Here is a 24,613-nt window from a genome sequence, read left to right as displayed (position 1 = left end):
ATGGTAGCCTGAGTCTAGTTGTAATAGCCCAAACTTACACTGTAGAACACCCCTTTTTTACTGCAGAGCAGAAGTGTTGTGATTAAGCCCACATTTAATGCTCACTACATTTAGTTGTGCACTAAATACGTAGACCATTAGACAAGTAGTACAGTACATTTAATCCATTTAGTTTCAGTACACATTTAGACTCGCCCTATTTCCTTGTCCCTGTTTATTTTTGTGGCACAAATTCCCCTGCTATTTCCTGCTGCATGGTCTGGTTAGTTCTCAGACTTTGCTTGATACAGGGGTTGTTAGTCGGCCAGCAGAACAGCCTAACATATAAAAAAACAAAAAAAAAACACTGTCTGCTCTGCTGAGGGCCAGCCGTGGCGCTAACTCAACAAGCTAAATATACTAAATATTAACTGAGTGGTATTAAATGGTGTAGCCTACTATCATATGCCAGGAGTCTGCATGTTTTGACTTCAGTCACACAATACAGCAGCTGAAGGTAACTCATTTATTCTCTGGTCTTACGGAGTCAGTACACCCAAATGACCATTTTGTTCAATTTGTTAGAACAATTGTACCAAGATTTTAAGAATAAAACAAGCCTATTTAATTCTAAACTCTATAACACTACATGAGTGCCTAATGAAATGTTTGATTGGAAAGAAGCATGCAAAGTCTCGGCCCTCCACAAAGTGAGAACTCCTGTCCTTAGATAGAACTGACACACTACAACAATCTAACTTCACACTACACACTACAACAAGCTAACTTCACTCACTGCCTCACACACGGCAAGGGATGGAATTAATACCTTATTAAACTGCACTGTGAAAATTCTCGGTGAACCTCATGAACCGGTCTTAATGAAAAAGCATGAATAAATGAGCCTGTGCTGCTCTTAATTCTGGGTTGTGTGCAAAAACTCTACCAACACTAACAGCGGGCACACAGTTCTGATGACTTCTTCTACCATCCACCTCTGACTGGTTTAAATAATTTCACCAGCCAATATTTCAGTGGCTGCATTACCGCTTCCCTAATTATATGAAGTGTATTCAAGTGTGTTTAACACATCCCAGCATGTGACTCGTTTTGCGTCACATTGTTGAGCAGTGCACCTGGATTTTAGGTGGTGTGATTTAAGGCTCTGCAGACGGGAGCTGCAGCATATGTTTCTTATGTGATGGATGTGTATTATTATGTGATGGTCTTATTATGTTAAAAGTCATTTTAAGTTTACCACTTGTACTTACAGACTACACTAGAACAATATGGGGTGTGAAAAGTACGTTTATTACTGTGATTTCAACATTCCATGATGGTGTTTTCCCTGTAGCTTTTTCTTGCTTTTGTAGTCAGTTAGCTACCATGTAGGTGTGAAGTGTAGCCTTTTGCTATGATTGTTGAGAAATATGTTTGTAGCGCGTGCTTTTGTCCGTAAAGTTTGATTACCGATTTACATGTGAAAATATGCTGGCTCTATGCATGCTAAAATTATAGTTTTTTTAAATGGAGTCAGATGTTTTAGAGCTAGCAACTTCAGATCTGTTTGTAGTGGCTGCCGGTTGCAGCGTTCATCCTTTATACTAAACCCATTTCAAACGATTGTTGTTTCTATCAGTCACTTACACACAAAAAACATTGGAAAATAGGGGCCAGGTTGAAAAAACCTTTTAAGGTTCTGCAGACAGCAGCTGCAGCACACGTATTCTTATGTGATGGTTGCGTATTCTTATGTGATGGTTGCGTATTATTATGTGATGGTCTTATTATGTTAAAAGTCATTTTAAGTTTTCCTCTTTTACTTACTGACTGACTATACTAGTACAGTATGGTATGTGAAACGTACATGTATTACTTGATGATTTCAACAGTCCATGATGGCTTTTTTCCCATAGCGTTCTCTTTCTTTTGTAGTCATTTCGGTACCACGACTGTGGAAAGTGCAGCCTCTTGCTGTAGTTAAGTATGATTGTCGAAAAACGTGTTTGTAGCACTTGCCCTTAACTGTTTACCGTTCCCTTTCTCTTCTTCCCACTGGTTTCTCTTACGCTGCTTTTCTCTACAGGGTGACAGGAGCAAGAATAGAAATAGCATGTTTAACCTGATACAGCAGCTTGTATCTGGCTGTGTAGATAACAGCATTGCAGACAGGTGTACCACAAAACATTCTTGTCTCATGATCTAGGATGAAGATACCTGTCTTCATATTTTATGTGTCTAAAGATATGGTACCATCTATGGTTCTCCACAGCAGTTAAGACAGATTTCCGTGTTGAATGTCGATGTTATGCTAATGAGAACTCCAAAGCCTTTACGGTGTGTCTTTATTTCATCGAGAAGTGCACTTTAAAAAAGCAGCCTGACTATTGAACTAGAACAAGGTCTGATTATAATACCCTACCCCCTGAATGCCACTGTCAGCTGTGCTGAAAAGAGCATTCAGGTAATCCTCGTCAACTCAGAGGGTCAACAAAAAACACACTATCATAGTGTTTTTATTTTTATAAATAAATACACTGCCATCTTAAATACATAGATTATACATACACAAAATAGATTGACTAATCGTAGCAAGGCATGGACTCTACTGTGTGTTCTTGTGAGCCGCTTGGAAATCTGTTAAATACAAAGAATTACACATAAAGGTACTGTTTAACAGTAATCTAGTCACCACTCATCCATTATGAACTGCTTTATAGACTCACTGTACAGTAAGTGATTTAACACCATGACCCCTCGGCACCAGAGCACCCTGAATCTCAACTTTTCTTTACTTCAGAGGACCACTTGAATGCATCACCAGTTTGAACTTCTGAAGGAGGCGTAGGTTCACCTTAATGAGTCACACCACGTAGGAGGATCTGGCCCCCGAATCGGGAGACAGTTAATCATAAGTTGTATTCATTTTTTTTTTTTTAACTGTTGGCTCAGCTTGTCAGGCTCAGCTCTACTTAGAGACACAGCTCTGCTTTCAACAATCCTATTTTCCTTTTCAATTACAGAAGACAATTTGTTTTGACAGTAGGCGCTGGTCCGGATGTGATACTAAAAGTTAAACCTTCAGGGGTTGCCAGCAGTGCTGTCAGTCTAAGATTAGATAAGAAAAATGTGATTCATTATTATAATACTGCCACAAGTGGCAGATTTTCGGCTTTGACAGGGTAGATTCAAATAACATAAAATACATGTAAGCAACATATAAGATGCACACAAAAACAGTGCAAAACATTGACAATCAAACTGTGCAAAAAGACAAAACTTGATCGGTCAAGCAGACGTTTTGTCACATCACAACAAGGATAACAACAACAAGCACAATAGTAACCGCCATTTTATTACAGAATCTCTAGGGCAACCTATACTTTAAAAAAAGAGGAAGAAAGGAGAATGCTTGTTGGACAAATGAAGGTGCTCAGGCCCTCGACTGTAATCAGGGCGAGGAGGCCATACGGAGGAACTGGAGTCAGCAATTAGAGAAGAAAAGATGTACCAGAAGATCAGAGTCTGGCAGAAATGTAGATACATCACACAGCCAAACAATGTTGGGGGGGAAATAATTGAGACAATGTTATAGCATAATTAACTTTTAGTAAAGTTCCTGCAGTGGAAAAGGGCTTTAATCTAAAGTTTCTCAAGTCTGTAGCGTACAACCTGCAGGTTGAAAGGCTTTGGTCCAAAGTAGATTGCTTTCTGTAAAATTTGGAACAGACATCCTGTTACACACAGGACCAATTGAATTGTAATGACCCCCCCGCCCCAACTTATCATCTGGTGCCATCGTCAAAATTCCTACTTGGCCAATAGTTTATGACCAAATACCTCAAAAGAAATTACAGTCCCAGTTTGTACTTTTGTATATATATACGCAGCATTTAACAGCAGTTAACGTTTACAGTTTTAGCATTTTTGGTCTCCCCACAGTGTCTTCATAATCTCAAAGAGCCAAGTATGTCTATAGACTATCAGTCTGGGTAATATCTTGGTCTGATATATTTATTAGATTATTTGCGCTGTTGACTGCTGACAAACCTTTGCTATTCAAGTAGGATCTAGAACATTCTCATATCCCCTCCTTGTGATATCCCCATAAGGATACTGATATATACAGTTGTTCCTAGTCTGCATTATCTGTGTACAGAAATCCAGGTGCTGACAGGCAAAAAACAAAATCCTCCCCAAAGTAAAAAAAAGAAAAAGAAAAAAAGCTCCTTGGTTACTGTGGAAAACTACTCTTGTCAGCATTGATTTAAATTTAGTGAAAATACAGAAGCAGCACATATAAAGAGTGTGCAGCATGGTGTGGATTCTGGCTCCAGTCTCCTCCTATATGTGACAGTTGTAGTACAGAATACTGTATATGACAATCGAAAGACGTGTATTGACGAAGCAGTGACACCAACACAAACGGTACTTTAAAGTCGTTCCCATTCCTTCCATTACAAATAAGTAAGTATGCAGAGTTTATTTATATAGCATTTATCACAGACAGAGTCACAACATCCTTCAATAAATAAATACATTATAACAAATCAATAATCATAAAAAGCACATTAAATCAAAGTTGTGTAAAACACAAAAATATGAAATACATAGGAATCCAGTCAACAGTGTGGTTAAACAAACGCCAGACTGAAAAGATCGGTCTTTAGCTGCTTTTTAAAGATGTCAGCAGAGGCAAACACTCACATGAGGCAAAGCGTTCCACAGTCAAAAGCTCTGTCACCTCTAGTGTTCAACAGAGTACGGGAAACAGCCACTGTTATTATTTATTTGGTGACCAATGAGAGTTGTATAATTAAAAAGCCATTTACTGGAATTAATGAACACATCCTGTTCAAAGGTCTGCCTGTTGCACTTCCACCTCTGTTGTGTCATTTTAGTATTATTCTCCATTAACTTTATCCCCGTTTACATCCCAGTGTGCCAACATTGTGCCCAGTGCAGCTTCTTCCTGTGCTACTGCAGTATGACAAGATTAATGCTGCCCTTTCAGAAATGTTCCAGGACACTCCTTCAGATCTTCAGTAAACAGCACAAATGTTTTTGCCAAATCTGCATCCCCCCTACTCTGTAGACACTGTATGGCACTTCAGGCCATAATGCTTATACATCAAATACTATTCATTTATTTATTAGGTGCATACCTAAACGCTGATGCACCTAGAATGCCTGAAATATTAATAACAAATCATGGCCAGTAGAATGATATGTGGCCACTGTTCGTTCAAACTATGTGTCACCCAGAAGGAAGAAAGCTGTTGCTAGCAGCCAGAGGTTTTATAGGGCCTGCTGCATGGCTCTTTTTCATTATTATGTCTTTTTCATTATGTCTTTTTTTTGCCTGATATCTTCTGTAGCATATCGTATATATCTCAGTGTTTGTCCTGGTGGGAAGCATGTGTTAGTTTTTTAGCAACATACGCTGTGAAATGTGAAAATGATCAGGTGTGAGAAAAGCAGAAGAGATCAGAACACACAGCACCCTGTCCTTTGACCTCTTTGAATATGTAGACCTTGTACAGTGTATGTTGACATGAACTCTGCAGATCAGCCTAGGTAGCAGCGCATGATTAAAAAGGCAAGCGGGGTCATTGGGTGTACTCGGATGCCGGCTGCACACCTGCGCTGAGAGCTTACTCTGAATAAAGCATCCTCAGTATATCCACACAACAGCTCAACCAAACAGACAGGGCAATAACGGCGCTCTGCTGATGAAAATCTAAACAAGATTTACCAATTTATTCAACTGCAATCATCGTGTATAAACCTGCATCTAGACTGGTAATAGGGACAGAAATCAACATGCTGGAGGAGGTGGAAGTTAATTTGAATCCCCCGCCGATTAAGAGTGGGAATCTTCCCTGTTTTCCCGATTCAATTCGATTTTGAGTGATTTGAATCGATTCCACATCAATGCCTCATCTCCTCAATATTATTCACATGGCTTTCATTGACATATTCAAGCAGTCAGATATAAATAAACTCCCCTTTTTATTGTATCTGCTTTTAAAAAAAGACACATCTGGAATGTAGTGGAGCTGGACAAAATGCTAAAAAACTGAAAAAAGCAGCGACCAGAAAATCATCAAGTACCACCAGTAGGCAATAATCGACAATAATCGATCTTTGGCGTTTGTTATTCACGCTAAAAGTCTCCTTTATCATTGGGACTCTTAACGTCACTTTTGACCCTTTGGGTTGGGGCGTACTGAATGACATGCGGCACAAGAAATGGACAGATAGGTTCAAAAAAATCTCGTGGTTGAGGTTATAAAATCCATGTTTCTGTGACACGCGGAACAAGAACAGGACACAAACCCCGGTTTCCTGGGTAAAAGTCTGGTGTTGTTTGACCCATCCACCACCCCAACCAACCTCTTATTAATACTATGTCATCTTAAAGTACTACTGTCGAGCTGCTGCTGTACCCGTTGCCTTCCATAGATTCACTGAAGCATGCTTTTTGTGTCATATCTGACGCTGAGAGCCACAGCCCAAGCGTCCGCATTTTCCGAGTTGGTAGTGAGAATGGGTTGCAATAATCGATTATGGTCTGTAACTGCATCAAAGCTGGATCACCACGTCCACATCGCGATGAAATGATTCATTTTACTGCCCCTAATGCCAATGCAGGGATAGTTTCCCAGTGGCCAACATTGCTGTGTGTACCTCCATCTACATTTCCTGAACCACGGACAATAACACTTACCTTGACACAAACCTTAAATCCTAGTTACTTCCACACTGTAAAGGATAAGGCTGGTGTATCTTTATATTTTCTTATTGTCAACAAATCCCTAGTTAGTTCTGGTCCCCATCCTGTCTGTAGCACTCGTCTGACAAAAGGAAAAATACAGAATAACACCAGTCTTGTCCTTTGAGTTTTCTTCTTCATAAATATTGAAGGCAGTAGCTTCAATGTGAACAATATTCTATTCTTTTTTCCCCTATCCTCTCTCTGTTGAGAGCTTATTGCAGTGTGTTTTACGCTCTCTTCATCCAGTGGCTCATCACGTGGTGGTTTTGCACTACAATTCAAATACACTGTAGGTCATGTGTCAATCAAACAGTGTTCATCACAGTGTATTTGTTTTTTCAGTTGATGAAGTTTAGTTCCCACCTCATCTTAAAAGAAATACGTACCCACTTTATTCCACACAGACTACAAACAGAAGTGTCTAGTGTTAAGACCAAATTGAGGATATCACTGAAAAAGAAGGAAGACACACATCTACTTCTATGAAAATGTCCGTTTTTATAAGTGACACTAATTACTTTCTCCTCTTCTTTATAGAGCCTTGATAGAAATATTGTGGTCCGCAGCCATGCACGGGTGTCCTCGCTCACCCTGAAAAACGTTGTGTTCACGTACGCCGGCTACTACCTCTGCATTGCCAGCAACTCCATCGGCCAGGACAGCCAGCATATGTACCTGGAGGTCCGCTGTAAGTCGCCCAGTTCTCCCTACACCTGCTCTAATTGTGTATCAGTGCTGTTATTCACACCAACTCCATGTCGCTATGTTCAAATTCTGTCATGAATGAATGAACAGCTGCTGTTACTGTTGACATTTGCATAAGTCAATTTTCTTCCAATTCATCTCACTCTCAGAATGAAAGCAAATACATGTACATGTATTGCCACAAATGTTAAACTATTTGTTGAAGAAAAACAAGATCATTTTGTAATTTAACTCAGAATTGACTTCATTGATTTTATATTGACCTTTTTTTTTATGGCAGATGTTAAATAATATTTTTCACATGACTAGAATCCTCTTTCAACACACAGCCACTACTACATAATATAGACTAATATAAGTCAAAGAATAAGTGTTAGTGTTTGACAAATTGATCGATGCAGAGGCAAAAGAGGGACTGAAGTGCTTAGGTCTGGATATAAAGGTGAAAATGATTCTGCTCAAGGAAACTCTGTCATAGGCCTAGTTTTGGCTCAGGCTGGGATTTTCTCTGTTTCCTAAATAGTTTTTTGACAGCCCACTGACAGGTGTTCTGGGTTTTGTTCATTAGCGGTTGATTTTACCTGTGGGTAGAAAAATCAATAACACAAGCTTTGCACAAACAGACTGACAGACTAGACAAATTTTAGATGGAGTTCTGCAGCCAGTTGCACCAGATAAAAATAACTTTGATAGTAAGTAGGTTCAAGAGTAAAGTCAACACTTGGTGCTCGGCTGTAACAGGTTAGTTTCAAATTAAACTTGCCACTTTCTTCATTTGCCCCATCTCTACTTACATTTTTATTTACCAGGCTTGCCTCTAATAAAAACACTGTCACATAGAGTGAAGTTTCCTACTGCAGTGCATTTTCAGATTAAAAGGAAAAGAAAGAAAGAACTACGACAGAAATGAAGAGGCCTCCAGGAATTTTTTTTTGTTTTTAAAGAGAAAGAAAATGTGGGAAATCGCGTGCGTGCATGTGTGCGTAGTAACTAACTTTTGATAGAAAGATAGATAGCTAAAGTCTTTGGGAAAATTTCTATCCTTGCAAAAAGATTCTGCTGAATTTAACACTTAATGGTCGCAAGATTTTTATTTTTTACAAGCAATAAAGGGCTGCCAGCACCAATTCCCATCCTAGGGGAAGTGAAGCAGCATCAAGTCACCGTACAGCGCAAGACTGAGCATGCATGTCAGCGTCATCATTAATGCAAAAGGATGAAGTCTGTCACGAGAAATGTGCTTCTGCTATGAATATCAAAGGGAATTTTCCTTTGGCTCTTCGAATGTTAGTTCCTATGATTTTCTTAACTGCTCCGACACGGTACCAGTTATTTACCTGCTCGGAGGAGATGTAAGTTTCATCACAACCCTACACTGTACCTAACTTGTATGGAGTTGTTGTATAATGACCACACTGTGTATAAACTAAGCTTGAACTTACACATGACTGGTGCACACGTCTGATTCACGACTATGTTATTTTTTGGGGGGTACAGTAAAACTCAAAAACATGGCTGATTGAGTAACAGCTTGTACTGACAATCGTTCCTGCAGTTTATTTAAAACAAAAAAAAAAATTGGATGAAAACATGGCACTGCATATGCAAATGGTTATGTATGCAAATGCATAACTAGATATTAAAAGACAAAATCCGAGGAGGACCAGGGGAAGTGATTGTTGAGACCAAAGAAAGGTTTCTGAAGATACAGTGTATGGGCAGTGGCCTCTGTTCCTGGGGATAAATGGTGGGCAAGAAAGCAGAATTTGCTGTTACCACTGCGATTTGTTACCATGGAAACAAAGGTCTCAGTTCTGACATAGCCTCAAGGTGCAGTGGCTTTTGAGGCTTAACATTTATCTGTCCTATATTGGTGCAACTGTCTAATTGTTATGGACTTTGAGCATTTTAATTCAGGACAAAAATGCTTGTGCAACCATTTTGTCTTTGAATATATGTTAGAGAGCGTCAGGATTCAGGAGGTGACAGATAGGAACATCAGGAAAAAATGGCAAGAATATTCTTTGAAGCTCACAAGAAAACCAAAATGATATTTTCCAACCCTAACTTTGTTTGGCCTCTGTACTCCAGCGCTACATTTTAAATGTAACCATGATTACGAAGTTACATTTCTTAAGGTGGTCATATCCATTTAGGATAAACAGCATGATTTTTACCTTTTGGGGCTTTGTATAACAAGAGCTACAACTTTTACCTAGGTAATTTTATTGTGGATGTGAACGCACTCAAAATAAATCGGTAAGTCAGCTATTTTACGTCACAGTTTCTGTTTTACTTAAACTCTAATGTCCCAGAATACAGGGGCAAAACAAGTCTACATTATCCTCAGTAAAAAACCAACGACATACTTTTCTCTCAAGCAGAATTACAGAATCAGAAATGTACTTGTGCCCCAGTGTTTTGAATGCCTTTTCCCATATGTTACTTGGCATACTCAAAACATATTCTTGGAAAGATTGGTTGCGCACAATGGAAGCCAAATCATACTTAATCTCATTTTCAAATCTATTGAATGTTACCTTGATGAAAGAGACATACTGGAGATAAATAAAACCAGTGGAGGCTTAATTTTATCAATATGCCCTGCTCTCAATGTGTCAGCAATTTGCTCAGAGATATGATCGCAACGCAGCATTGATAGAGTTGTGTGAGTGCTCGCGGTTAGCTAGAGTAATCAGCAAGTAGCTAATTGTTACCAAGCAATTATCGGAGAGAAAAAAAAAAAAAAGGTGCTTTGTCTTGAGCACAGCTCTCACTCTCTGTCCCCTCTATCACCACTCGCCCACTCACACAATGAAGACGTTATCGAGGCACTTCCTATCTGCTGCACAGCATGATCCCATTAGCTGGGCTGAGTGTGTCTATGGTTGCTGCTGGAGGACTGATAGTGTTAATAACTTCTCTGTGTGAGCTCCCTTTTTTTGTCAGCAGCTGTGGTTTGTTTAACATGAATGTCCAATAGTTTTTCTGCTGAGTTCACATGATATTCTCCGGGTCTCCACATATCAACAGTGTTAATTGCTTTTATATTTCCTATATTTTAAGACTCAACGTGCAGAGAACCATTGTTTGTGAAATTTGACCATTTTCATCCCAAAAAGACCTTACCAAAAGACTATTTCCTCTATATCTTATCCTTGACATGGTAGAATCAGCATTTATGCAATCACTTGACTGTAAATTATGAATTGTTTTAATGTGTAAAGCAAAACCTGAATGCAATCACATGTCACATGAGCACCAGTAGCAGATACTGTACATTCCTATTATGAGTCCTAACAATCAATAATCTCACCTGGCAGGTCACAGGCACTGTAGTGAGTCAACAAGGCTCAAAGCAGCATTGATAGAAAGAGCAAGAGTCTAATCAGAGCTGCAGGAGATGGAGCATTTATTGACTCAGCCTCATCCAGCAATTCCATCTGCAGCACACTGCAGAGTTTTCAAGGATCCAGGGTCAGAAGTAAAGCCCCGGCAGTGTCAGGGGCCATAGCATTTCACAGCACTCAGAAAGCAAAGCATACTTCGCCACTTTCGGAAGCACTGCTCAGTGATGTGAGCATGAAATAATACAATGAAACAATGCAGGAAAGCCATCTCCAATCTCCTGTTATAGCCTCCTACAAATCAGATGCCAAAAATGAGTTTAGACCATATGCTATCAATTCAATTCAATGAGCATATCAAAGTGGGCTGTTAAATGGGGCTTACACTATAGTATGAATAGCAGCAGTGTTACATGTATCTCAGCAGGTACAAAATATAGAGCAGTTGCAGTGAGGGAAAGAATCCAATTTTCATGAAATCCAAAAAGAACCAGCTTGACTCAAGGCTCTCTCCTATATGACTGTACGCCTATTAGACTTACTGTGTAATAATGGCACTCAGCCCTGTGAGACAGCTAAGTTTTTTGTAATTGCTGAGCTGTAGCATCTTGTAATAAAACTGACTTTGTCGTAAAATTGGCAGAAAATAGCAATTTGATGTCCATTTAAACCACCATAGGGTGTCTCTTGAACTTAAATAGATAACATGAAAGACCTTGCCTTGAATCATTGATAGAATTAAGATGAATATAGCCGCCATTATACCAATTTAATACACTTATCATTTGTTTGCCATTAAGATTGCGTGTTCTGTTAGCATTGCCGAGATTGCTCCAGCAGCCCTCGGGAGTGTGTTTTAAATGTCTTTTTTGATTGCTGAGATTTCTAAATGAAGTATCTCACTGATAGTCATGATAAGATCGGCTGGAAATGCTGAGATGAGGAGCTTCGGGGAAGAAAGGCTACTTTGCCATCCTATAATTCCTTGCTCCTGCGATGGAAAGCTCCATGTGGCCTTTCCCAGCTGACTGATTCCTATTAGTCCTGTGGATTTTCCATACAGAGATTTGACTGGTTTGACGATAACACATATGCTTGGGTAAAAAAGATGTAGAATGAATTAACATTTCCACTTTTCATGTTCTCACTCACTGGAAGGAATTCAAGAGTTAGTACTGGGCCATATACATATGAGATAAAATTAAGATTGTATAAGTACATTTCCTTCATGTTGGTAAAATGCATGCACAAACCAAGCCTAGTGTAGACTAGTTGGCTTTTGTCATTATTTGCTTGTCCTATATACTCTTTCGAAATCGGAAGCAAAAATTCTCAAGTTGGAACAGTTGGTGCTCATGCCCGGCAGCACAGGTCCTTTAGTTTAAGACTACATGACCTCTTCGTTCCCTGCCCCAGACACACCTTGCATGGCAGCTGGAGTCTTGTGATATTTAAGATCATGCAAGAATTGTGCAATCACATATCACACGAAAATCCGTATTGTCAAGGTACGTGTTCACAGGCAGCGTCATTTCCACACTTCCCATTCATTGTCTGTGAAATGCAGCAGGGCAATGCATTCTGGTAATGATGCAGCAATTCATGAGGGACAGGGAGTCAAGTTGCATAAAGTCGAGGTCCTGGCTACTTTAAGCAATCTGGGACGTCCAGCTCGAATCACAGGCTCTCAAAGCACCCGAAAACCTTTTAATCTGACAGTTGAAGACAGATTCACTAACTGCGTACCATATTTCTCACCTAACATGTTTTCAGAAACATTTTTGTAATATAATAGAAAGTTTTCAAAAAGGCCACCATGTTGGTCTGTTTTGACAATGAGTGAAAGCGTTTGTCTGATCAGGTGCAGCCATTGCAGTAATCTAAAGGTGTAGCCTGTTTTCTATGCTTGTCAGTGATCATTGATGAGAAATGAATAACTGCTAGTCGCAACCCCTTTAAGCATCCAATGCTACGAATGAGGGTAATCCCACCCGTCCAAAACGCCCCTGTGGACACATACTACTAGGCTTTAAGACATGCCCTTGTTTCAGCACTGCAGCACAATGAACCAATCAGCATTTGGGGAGAAGCTACTGTACTGGCACCTATGGGCGTTGTTTAGGTGTTTAAGTGACGGCCGCGACTGTTTGCTAAAAACAACAATGGCAGACATGATAGACAGATCCAATCACCTGCCACGTATTTTTTGAAACTGCATGCTTTTTGTCGTATAGTTTCCAATGGCAGCTTCTCAGATAGTTCTGTGTAACAAACGATCTGTTGCAGCAGGTTACAGACACTAGGAAGGTTTTCAATTACTTATTTCATAATAGCCAAATCCAACATGTTATGCACCCCCATGTCCCCATGACAAAATCTCTTATACTTTAGTGTGAGCAGAACAGGAACTCTAAGATTCAGAAAGTCTTGTAGTCAGCTACAAAGGGATAAAGGATGTGTTTTTCTCTTTGAGATTTTCAGGGAGTTAAAGCTTTAGACAAAATCCCCAAAAAACAAAAGAAAAAAAAAGTTAACATCCATGGTCTCATGAAAGAAAAGCTGAGATAATTATCCAAATCTTGATGGTGCTGTCTTAGTATTCGTGGAACATTTTTTTTTACTTTTTCTTACTTTATTCTTTTTTATTGAGCACTAATTTTTTGTTTTTATTTATTATATCAGGCTATGTGCACTTCTCTGGTACACCAGATACAGTACTGATGTGTAGTAATGCATGGATTTACTGTACATTGTTTTGACTTTCTTTAGATTCATATTTAAAAGAAGCCGTTCCAGTCGACATTGCCTCTAAATGCTGCATAGTCTAAGTTCATTTAAATTCTCTTGGGGCCGTTGGTTCTCTAAATCTAAGTATTTCCTTGACCTTATGACAATTTAACCCAGTTGAAAAGGGAGAAAATATGTAAATGTTTTGACTATTCAGACCCATTGCATAAGCCCACCTCGAAAAATGACCCACATGCAGTGTTTATCATTGTTTAAAAAGGATTAACCCTTTCATTTTCTGCTATTTCCCTCTGGATAGTTTATTCTCTTCTGGCCAGATGAACCAGATTGAATAATCAAACACTTTAGATGGTCAGTAAACCGTTCCAATCATGCCTGTTGTAATGTTTCCCATCTTCCCTCCCTTGTGTGTTGCTGCAGATGCTCCAAAGATCCAGGGTCAAGTGACTGTGTACACGTGGGAGGGAAACGCGGCCAACATCAGCTGTGAGGTGGAGGCTCACCCCGGAGCCTCAGTGGTGTGGTTTAGGGACGGCCTCCAGCTGCCCTCTGCCAACACCACCAACATGAAGATCTACAACACACAAACTGTCAGCTACCTGGAGGTCTGTTACACCTTACTGAGAGGGAACACAAGTGGTTTTGAAAGTTAATAAAAATGGGCAGGGCATGTCATTTTTCACAGGAATAGTTCAACCAGTAGTTCTGGGGCAACTCTGAATCAAGGATCACAATAGTTATTGAGTACTGAGTGCTAGATGCTATATTAATGAACCAGTGTGTGATGATTAGTTCCAACAATAGATGTCTGTGCATCTGCTTAACAATCACCTTCCAACTGGATTACTCTAGATCAGCCAGGACTAAACTGCTAAATGGCACAAAACCAATAAGTAATGATTACATCCTATAAGGCAGGGATCTTCAACAGGGGCTCCGGGACCGCCAGGGGATTGTCAGAATCAATGCAGTGGGGCGTGTCCAAGTTATTGTTAATTTTAAAGTCTTTACGTGAATCCAACATATTATTAGCAAATATAAATCCCCACTGATGATAGGCTTACTAACCTATAGGTAAAGTAGCCATCCACAGATCCAATTCCTAATGATTCACTGTGCCACATGTATGCTGCCCATTAATTATATACATACATTATTATTAGGCTATTTTAATAGCTTAGAATTCTAGGTGCAACAGGTATGTACAAAGGTTTTAGGCCGCCCTACAAGTAATTGTGGGCCCAGTTTAATAAGCACCTTAATTTAATATGTATGTATATATTTTGTAGTAGGGGGTCCCTGCACCATCTCTCTCAGTTAAGGGGTCCTTGGCTTAAAAAAGGTGGAAGACCCCTGCTATAAGGCACATGTTCAAGTTCTTTGAGGGTGTACGCTGTTCAAAGAAGTACGTTTTTCCTTGTTCACCTGCAGTGCCTTGCCACTTGACACCAGAGTTTTTGTGTTTTTTGGTTTCTCAGATTAAACCTGAATCTCAGAATGACTTTGGGAGCTACAACTGCACAGCAACCAATGTGATGGGCACTGACTCTAAGGAATTTCTTCTGATCCAAGCAGGTTTGTTCACCGGAAATTAAGCCGTGCATTTGGTATGCAAATTGTTTTGGATCCATTAAAGGAGGTAGGTCACTTAGGACCTTGTCTAAATACAGAGTAGTCACATTAATTGTGCTAACAACCTCTGCTGCCACTGTGTAATATACTGTAGGCCCTTTGAGGTGTTTTCTCTCTGCTTTTTCATTTCCTGCATAACTCATTAGTATAACTAAAGGGTACCAAAACAACTCAAATACATTTTCACACTTTATTTTCCACATTATGTCAATGAGAAAGATTCAGTAGGCTTATCCTTACAAAAGGAGGATCATTTTCTTCTGTGTTTTTGTTTGCATGATGGTGGTGAGTAGCTCTGAGAAGTTTGCAGACAGACATACATACATTATATGGATTGATGATTAGTTGATTCCTTTCCCTTTTAGAACAGAGGAAACACTTCCACTTTTGCTTTTTAATTAGCAGCACTGAGCTGTGGTTTCAGACCAAAGTCATTCATTACATCAAACAATGAGAATGAGCCATTAAATGCACAACACACAGGTAAGAGGTGCTAAAAAATGTTTTAAAGTTGGTGGTGTCCCCTTCCAAAGTTTATGGCGTCAATTAAATCAAAAGCTTTAAACCTCTGGGGGAGCATGAATGGGAAAAGTAAACGTCTTGGTAATCCACCTGAAGTTTTTGCTCTATAGAGGCCCGAGAGGAAACTCAAAAAAGCTTGAACATACTGTATACATCTTTTTATGAACAGTAGCCCAATTTTAAAGAGACTGTAGACCCAAAATGAGTGAATCAATGGATGGAAATAACACCTACCTGACATAATAATTTTCACTAAAAGATTTTAAAAAAAAAAGAAGGCATTACAGTAGCGGGTCTACAGAAGACTACTAAAGCACATAGGGTGCTCCATCTCTGTGACACCCATCTTCATGAATCAAAGTGCAACTCAGGCTGGAGGTAAAGCTGTCCCTGCAGGCTAACTCAGGCATATCCAACAGATCTTCAGTTATTTGGTGACCAGAGGCTTTCAGGCACCAGAGGCCAATTGTCAAAGGGGTTGATTTAGAGCAGAACATTATCAGCATGTGTTGCAGTGGCCGGTATCAATCTGAGCCAACCACTTCAGCTCCTCTAATGCATTTAAATGGAATTCTCTGCCTGCCAATGTACATAGACATTTTGGTAAAGCACACATATAAAGTCCTCCAACCCTAGATTGTAGGGACAATGAACTACTTTCACTCTTAAAAATTCTCAACGGCTTTATTTCAATGGCTCTTATGCAGCGACCTTATACATATTTAGAAAATTACCTCTCAATAACTAATTTATCAAAATGCATTTAAAACTTGGATTGCCATTTTTTCAATGCCAAGTTGTTTCTTATGAACATTGCATACAGGGTATCCTGGGAGTTACAAGCATTTCGTGAATCACTACATTGTATGAAAGTCTTTGCTTTTAGTGCTAGTTTATGAAAAGACACCCGTGCTAGTTTTTAAAAAGATTTTCTTTCGTCTGCGCTCTGTTGCAGAGGTGCCATCATCGCCAGACATTCAACAAGTGGAACCATTCTCCAGCACAGCAGTGGTAGCGTTTGAGGAGCCCGACTCCATGGGTGGGGTGCCCATTCTTAAGTACAAAGTGGAATGGCGTTTGCCAGGCCAGGATTGGACTGGCAGTGAGCACAATGCTAATGACGGTGAGTCACCATCTCTCCTGACCAAAGGTTATTGGGTGGCTGATTTGATCCTCCCTTTGGCTGTCTGTGCAATCTTAACAGATGTTAAAAAAAATAGTCTGAGATATCCCATGTTGGGCTTCTTTTTTTGCTTCACATATTCACAAATACCTGCGGTGATTTCAGCTCAGTGTGACTCAGTGTTGAATTGGTCTTTAAGTCCCTGAGTCACCACCACTTACACACATTACCCCTAAAAAATCTTGAAAAATAAAATTATATAATTGAGCAAAGTGGGATTCAAGGGATGTTATTAAATTATCTCTTCAGGGTTAATGTTTTTTTTTGTGGTCTTTTAAAATGTGTCACCTGCATCAACTACACCTTAGTACCCACTTGAGCTATTTTAATCCTTAGCACCCAAATGACTCATCTTGCTTCAAATGTCATCTGTAAGAAGGTTCTCCTCAGCATCCAATGCGTGTTAATAAATAACATCCATAAATCAGTTTAGAAATCCTGTAAAAAAAAAAGTGTTAATTAAAACTTCCGATGTTGCCTCTTAATCATAAGATAATCATTGTGATTTTAACGTTGTACGTAAACAATATATTGTAATTGTTAGAGTGCAAGGAGACAAAAAAAAGAAAAAGGGATTAGATGAAACGGTAGCAACATGGCTGCATTATAGCTACACTGTCTGTTTTCATTACCCAAAACCCAATGGGAAATGTAGTGTGAAAACCTATATCCCAAATGGAAATACAGTAAAAGAAAACAAATTCAGCTAACCAAAACCATGACTTAGCTTTTATGAGTACATTTTCCCCATCAACATGGTTCTTTACACATTTATTTTAGGGTTTATTTCTTTAGAGCGTGAACATAGAAAACATTTCAGCTAGCAACAACCGTTAATCCAAACATGACATGAGCTGATGTTAGAAGGGGAGGGGCAACACAGTGTAGCCCAAATGACAGTCAGCTCAGACACTGACAGGCCCCCAGATAATATCCACATTTGTGGCTCTTACAAATCTGGATGTTCCTTGTCTTGTCTGCCACATTGGACGCATCAGTCCGTGGCTGACAGGTTCCGCTGTCATCTCAAGGCCCAGGAGCCAATGTCATGCAAGTGTATACAGTTCACAAAACACATGCACCCACACACCAACTGTAAATGTTACCAAACATAGTTCATTCAACCACATTAGATACACCGCATCTGAGAAATTTATAAATCAGACATGCACTGAATGGACCATGTCTCTTTTAATGTTTATAATATACAGTATATTGGTAGCATTAAATCAGGAATACTAAAGGCCTAGTTTTTAAGCTACAGAATGCCAGGGAAGACTTAAGTAATGTGTTACTGATTAAGAATTGTCAAGTGACTGAAATGTGTCAATTAAAAGGATATTTAGTTTAAAGTGTCTCTCACTATACTACTATTTCAATATTATGAACCAGGGCTGCCATCACATGTTTGAAAGCAGTACTGCCAGATATAGGTACCACGCCCATCACCGTGGGACCATGTAGATATATCTACATCTGCAGTGTGCACATACACAAAGCTTCAACTCAAATATAAACTACACCTGCTGTGCTCTATACTGTATCCTGTAAACCTGTCTAATAATTCATATCATATGTGTTAATTGCATATCATAAATGGTCTGAAGTAAACATGTTATGATAGAAATAGACTAAAAACACCAATATTTGCTATACCACAATGGCAAAAGAAATTTTGTTGTCATCAAGTCCCATTAAAAATACCAAAACCTACAATGTGTTAGTCCATCTCTTAATACTTTGTCTTCACTACCTAGTCTGTGGCACTCAGCCCCAAGCCCTTTCATACCTACAGAAAATGAAAATCTTAAAAATCAGTCACACATGTATTAGTCTATATACACAATGTTACACTTCTGGGATTGCTCCCGTGCTCATTTCGGCCGGATATCCGTTACCTTAGGCTTCCTTTTGTGATGGAAGTTTGATTTATGAGGACTATGGTTGAGTGCTCTTCAGATCTCTGCAGGGTAAATCCAGACAGCTAGCTAGACTATCTGTCCAATCGGAGTTTACTGTCGCACGACTAAAACAACCTTTAAACTTACATATGTTCCACAAAACTAGTTCCTTCCCGAGGCTCTTTTGCAGAGGCGCCGTGGCTTGGTAGTGCGCCTAGAACCGCCCATGACAATTTGTGATTGGTTTCAAAGAAATGCCAATCAATGAGAGCATGTTTTTCTTCCATCCCTGAATAATGATTGGACTTGCCAGACCCTCCTCCACAGCGCTGGGAGGAAGGTCAGCCAATGAGAGACTACAAAAGCACTACGCATTATGCATTTGTAGTCTTCACGTATTAAGTGGAAAAACTATTTCCTAAAATAAATGTTGCATTCATTAGGAGTTATTTTAGACAGCAGAAAGGTGTGCAAGGGATTTACTGAAATTAAATTACAGTGAGCCTGGTCATGGTAATGAGGCAATACATCACAGTGCAGGTTATTGATAGTCAAATTAATAGTTTAATAGTTTTTGGACGAGTTAAATGGCACAGAGGGGGGAAAAAATCAATCTTTGTCTAGACTTTTGTCTGTCACAGACAACTGTTTTTGTCCAAATTATTAAAATTGGTCCATTTAACGCCATTTTGTTTGGTTAGGAACAACACGTTTAATAGACGGATAGCTGAAACTCTCAAATAGGCCAGGGCGCAGTTGGGGTTTATTGTTACATTAAATGTGAAACAAGTTCCACATTATTGCTGTAACCTTGGTCCATAATCATTCAGGCTAATATTAATAGCTAAAAGATTCATTTCTCTATGATAATGCTGCAGTAGGAATGCATTGTGGCAACACAATGATGAACACACACCACAACCGAATCAAAAGTCAAATGTGTTGCTTTTGTCATGATGATAAGAGAAGCCAAGGAAACCGGCATGTGGTAATTATTGCTAAATCTCATCTAAACCTGAATGGTTTCTGCCATTACACTGATGCCGGTGGAGCTAAAAGCCCAGTCATGAATGAATTTGTCCTTGTGCTTTTTAGCTGTATTCATATTATCCCCAACAAAGTCAAAGGGTATGCACAGTAAAAAACAAGTTTCCCTGTACAATGAGATTCTTCCTTTGTCTTCCATTCTCTATTCTGTTTATGAGGAAACACAAGATATAAAGAAATATATCCAAGAGCGTCTGCTACGGAGGGCACCGAGTTGATAAATATTCTACTTGTGCGTGTTTATTCTCAAAATCCTTCACATTGAGATATTAACGTGAAGCACATTAAGAATTTTCTCTGCTGTTTTGCACCGAGGCTATGAAATTAATATTATTTGTGTTCCACAGTGAGATGTCAGTCAACTTTTGTTTTCATTTTGCAAAATGTTATCATTGTAATAAGAAAACAACAACACAAGTGCACACTGAGCCAAAAAAGCAAAAACCATAACAATTTCACAATTGTTCTTTATACTTGAATCCACCATTAGCTTTTACAAAATTGTTCCTAGTCTGCCTGGTGTCTAGGGTAATTATAGAAAATAAGAATGGAGAGCAATTTCATAACTCACAGGATAAATGGAAAAGAAAATATACAAGGGTTCAAGGACATTGAAGCTCTCAGGAGGGTTAAGTTTTAAAAGCCTTCATGATATTTCTTGAATAAATTGAATAAATCATTAAAACAAGGCAAAGTGTTTTGGCATTTTGTTTGCAATTGAACTGTATCTTGTAGCCAATTGGCCAGTAATCATATGGTCAGTAGGTAAAGAGTCACATATTTTTTTGTGAACAGGTAGTCACATGACTGACCATATTCAGCAGTAAATCAATCAGCAATAGTCAAAGAATATAAAGACAAAAAAAGCAATAGATGTTCTACACACCCGAGCAGCCCTCCAGGCAGACTGCATGGTGACTGGAACAGAAAATGGGTTTTTGCTTCTTACACACATTAGGACATAAAGAATATATATTGCTGCCCACACTCCTTGTTTTATTCTTGGTTCCCTGTATATCTGCATGGAATAACGGCACATGATCTCCAACAGAAATGACCACGATAACCATTGTTGGCCTGAAGCCAGAGACCACCTACGAGGTCAAGATGTCCGCCATCAACGGCAAAGGCGAAGGCGAGAGCAGCCCGGCCAGAACTTTCAAGACCGAGCCAGTCCGTAAGTACTGCCCTGGCTGCTTGTGTCCCTGCTTTCAGTGAGCACTCCTCTGACCCCCCCTATGCTTTGACCCTAAACCACCTGCTGATGTCTAGCTGAGCCCAGACGCTCACACCCCTACTGTCCTCTATTCCCACGCCAAGAGTCCCAAAGCAGTCCTTTATTCCAGCCAGGCCAGAAAGAGCGATCCTTCACAATGCCACTGCCACTTCATAATCCAACTTGGTTAATAGTGGTAAATATGCAAAGTATACTGTGTATCCTTTATCTTTGAACAGTGTTGTGTGCCTTTTCCCCTTTAAATGTTTGCAGTGTACAAGGCAAATTGTGCCGCCTTTAATTTCCTAGATCTCTTCCTTTTTAAATGCAGTTGATTTAGTTAAAGCTTTCTGGAAAGTACTTGGCCATGTCTAGGGCTGATTTATACCTCAGTGGAAAGAAGTGTCAACTGTGTATTTATAGTTCAGTGACAGTATGCATTGTTATTATAGAAGCCAGAGGTCAAGCCCTGCAGAAGGTTGTTAATATTTCGTGAGGGAAATGTTGGAGGTGGAGGGAATTTTCGATCTCACTGTGTTTGGAAGAATGGAAAACAATTCGCCAAGGGAGATACAAGGAGAATACCCGTAAATGTCAGGCAGATGAGGGAAGCTTGACGTCACCCTCCGTGTTCTCACCATTTAAGTGTTTCTTGGTGAATAATCTGGCGTCAAATCACAGCTGTGTTAGACATATGGCATCATCTGCAAGCTTACAGCATAGAGCAGGTGCGCAACACCTGTCATCACAATCAGAATGTGTCTGCTTGACATAAATGTGTACCTTTTGTGTTTATTTATCTGTAACAACATGTCAGATAATGCTTTCTCACTGAAGTATAAATTAGGTCCAATAGCTGCTCTTATACTAAACTGAGAGTGTCTCTCCTATACAGAAGAGAACAGTCATCTCTAAGATCTGATTTACATTATCCAGTAAGTGTTTAATATAATGCAAAATAATTGCAACATGTCATTGGAACATTGAAAAAGAGTCTCACTTCCTGAGAGCAAAGTGTGATAATGGAAGCTCAAGTAGTTCTTGTTATGTAATATGTTTGATTGAAGAAATATGGTATTAGTTATTGAACAGCTGTGAGCAATCACTCTTTATGGTAAGGCAGACACGCTAATTCAATCCATCATGGACTGAAATAAGTCATCAAGAAGGCAGAATGACAAATATTTGAACAGTCTTGACAATATGAGAATGTACTGAAAAGCATTAGGGCCACTTTATTATTTTATTAAATTTATTGAGTTCTGAGGTTAATCATCTTCCGTAGAATTTTACCATATCAAGTGATGAGGCGAATAACTTTGAGTTTGAAGATTACACTCAACAAAGTAATTTCTGAGATCTGGGACATGACAACATTGAACAAAGTCAGGAATGATGAGCAGTCAGATGGTCAGAGAGGTTGTAATCAAGCCAACGGTTTAGCCAGATTATCCAAACCACATTATCTATCCATTCAACTTTGTCCGTTTATCTGGTGTCGGGTCGCGAGGGGTAGCAGCCCCAGCAGGGGACCCCAAACTTCCCTTTCCTGATCCACATTAACCAGCTCCAAATGGGGGATCCCGAGATGTTCCCAGGCCAGGTTGGAGATATAATCTCTCCACCTAGTCCTGGGTCTTCCCCGAGGCCTCCTCCCAGCTGGACGTGCCTGCAACACCTCCCTAGGAAGGTGCCCAGGAGGCATCCTTACCAGATGCCCAAACCACCTCACATTTCTCACCCTATCTCTAAGAGAGACGCCAGCCTCCCTCCTTAGGAAACCCATTTTGGCCGCTTTTACCCTGGATCTTGGATCTTTTGGTCATGACCCAGCCTTCACCGTAGGTGAGGGTAGGAACAAAAATTGACCTGTAGATCAAGAGCTTTGCCTTCTGGCTCAGCTCTTTTTGTCATGACAGTGCAATAAAGTGAGTGTAATACCGCCCCCGCTGCGGCGATTCTCCGACCAATCACCCGCTCCATTGTCCCTTCACTCGCTTATAAGACCCCAAGGTACGTAGACCACCAGCTTCATTTTAACCATGGCACTGCCCAGGTGGCCAATTCTTCAGCTTAGTCTGATAGCTTTTGTGAAATGAGAAGTGTTTTTGTTGAACACTGTCATCCTAAATGTTATCTGTAATCAAGTATCAAACCACTTTATTTGAAGATTAAACCCATAAGTGAGCACACCAGGATGGTTGGTAATAATCCCTCATTGTGGAACTCTGTCCATGCTCTACTACGGTAAGCACAGTGGGTCAAAACTGAACCAGAAAGTTGGAAGTCTCTAAACTATATGATGGATGTTTGCAATGGAGAGCCTTGGTAAAAATTTTAGTTTGTTTATGTTTTCTGACTCACTTGACTGTCTTTCTTGCCCTATCAGACTGTGTTCCCACTTTTCTCACTGTAAAATGCAATTATTACTGATGACACTACTAAAAGAAGACCCAAATCCTAATAAACCAGACTTATCCTATACTGCAGAGCTTGTTTACCCAGGCTACAATTAGAAGGCAACAGACCTATTTCTCAGTCAGCATCTCAAATCAGGGTCATGAATACATTGTTGTTGTAGATTGTACCAACCTCTCGTCACGCTTCCATCTGTGCTTCACCTCACTGCTTCTGTAAAAAAAGCCATCCTCAGCATCCTCCGTATTTTGCCCAGATCCCTAAAGAGAGAGGCTTTGTCCTACTTCAAGATGTTTCAGCAGAAACAGTGTCTGATGGATTTCTTGAGATTACACACATCTATCTAGAACTTATTTTATAAAATGTACAGTACAAACTGGAGGTTGAGCTCAAAGTTAACTGAATTTATCATTTAGAGAAACAAAACAAAAACGGAAATCAGAAAATGGAGGAATCAGTGTGCACGTTGACATTTAATGTGTTATAATACATCTGAGTAACAATGATATTTTCATCCAGAAACCCAATGTTCTTATAAAAAAAACACTGGACCTCACAACCGACATCACATCTGAGCATAAACTCATTAGAAAGAGAACATTCTAATTTGTAGGGGCTATACAGCACCAGCATAATCAAAGTGCCAGTGGGATAATGATGTGGCAGGAAAGTGTTGCCCACTTTCATTGTTCACATATCTCATTTCATTGTGTTTCTTCTTTTTGTTGTATTTCGTTCTCATCATGGTTTCCCATCTGTTCTGTATTCCACTGGACTTCTCAGAGTATTCTTTCACAAGTAAGTTTCATTTCTCTCTGTCTTCTTTATTTTCCCTTTGTATATCTCCACTGCATCCATTTGCTTCAATTCATTTTAAAGAATGAAAGGTTTCACATAGATCCTCACCCAAAACCCCTTAAAATACTGAATTGTCTTTTCCCCACGGACTCATTGCATTACCTGTTGTATTCATTTTCCAGACGACAGTCCATTCCGTTACTCTAATGCGGTTTCAGGTTTGTTTAGCCATGTGATAGATTCATATGACAGTCTTAAAGTCAAGCTTATAGCTAGTGAGTTATTTGTACCCTAGTCCTTAGTGCTGCCCTTGCTTCTGTAGTATTGCTTGCCCGTAGC

General features: G+C 39.6%; 1 protein-coding gene across 27 annotated transcripts in view; it reads left to right on the top strand.

The window, feature by feature from the left end:
- Positions 1–24,613, top strand: part of ncam1a (neural cell adhesion molecule 1a) — a 265,840-nt gene that overhangs the window by 200,843 nt on the left and 40,384 nt on the right. For 10 of the 27 annotated variants that reach the window (XM_032533160.1, XM_032533153.1, XM_032533152.1 and 7 more), the window contains 6 exons: positions 7,295–7,445; positions 13,978–14,162; positions 15,036–15,132; positions 16,667–16,834; positions 20,894–21,019; positions 24,260–24,274. In XM_032533160.1, the coding sequence (XP_032389051.1) occupies positions 7,295–7,445; positions 13,978–14,162; positions 15,036–15,132; positions 16,667–16,834; positions 20,894–21,019; positions 24,260–24,274 (742 nt within the window). Of the gene's footprint in view, positions 1–7,294; positions 7,446–13,977; positions 14,163–15,035; positions 15,133–16,666; positions 16,835–20,893; positions 21,020–21,533; positions 21,537–24,259; positions 24,275–24,456; positions 24,493–24,613 lie in introns of all 27 variants that reach the window. The other 17 variants (XM_032533164.1, XM_032533157.1, XM_032533156.1 and 14 more) reach the window with 3 other exon arrangements.

Source organism: Etheostoma spectabile, chromosome 13, assembly GCF_008692095.1.
Source record: "Etheostoma spectabile isolate EspeVRDwgs_2016 chromosome 13, UIUC_Espe_1.0, whole genome shotgun sequence".
Lineage (NCBI taxonomy): Eukaryota > Metazoa > Chordata > Actinopteri > Perciformes > Percidae > Etheostoma > Etheostoma spectabile.
Note: the sequence above shows the minus strand (reverse complement) of the source record. Positions and strands in the feature narration are given on the sequence as shown.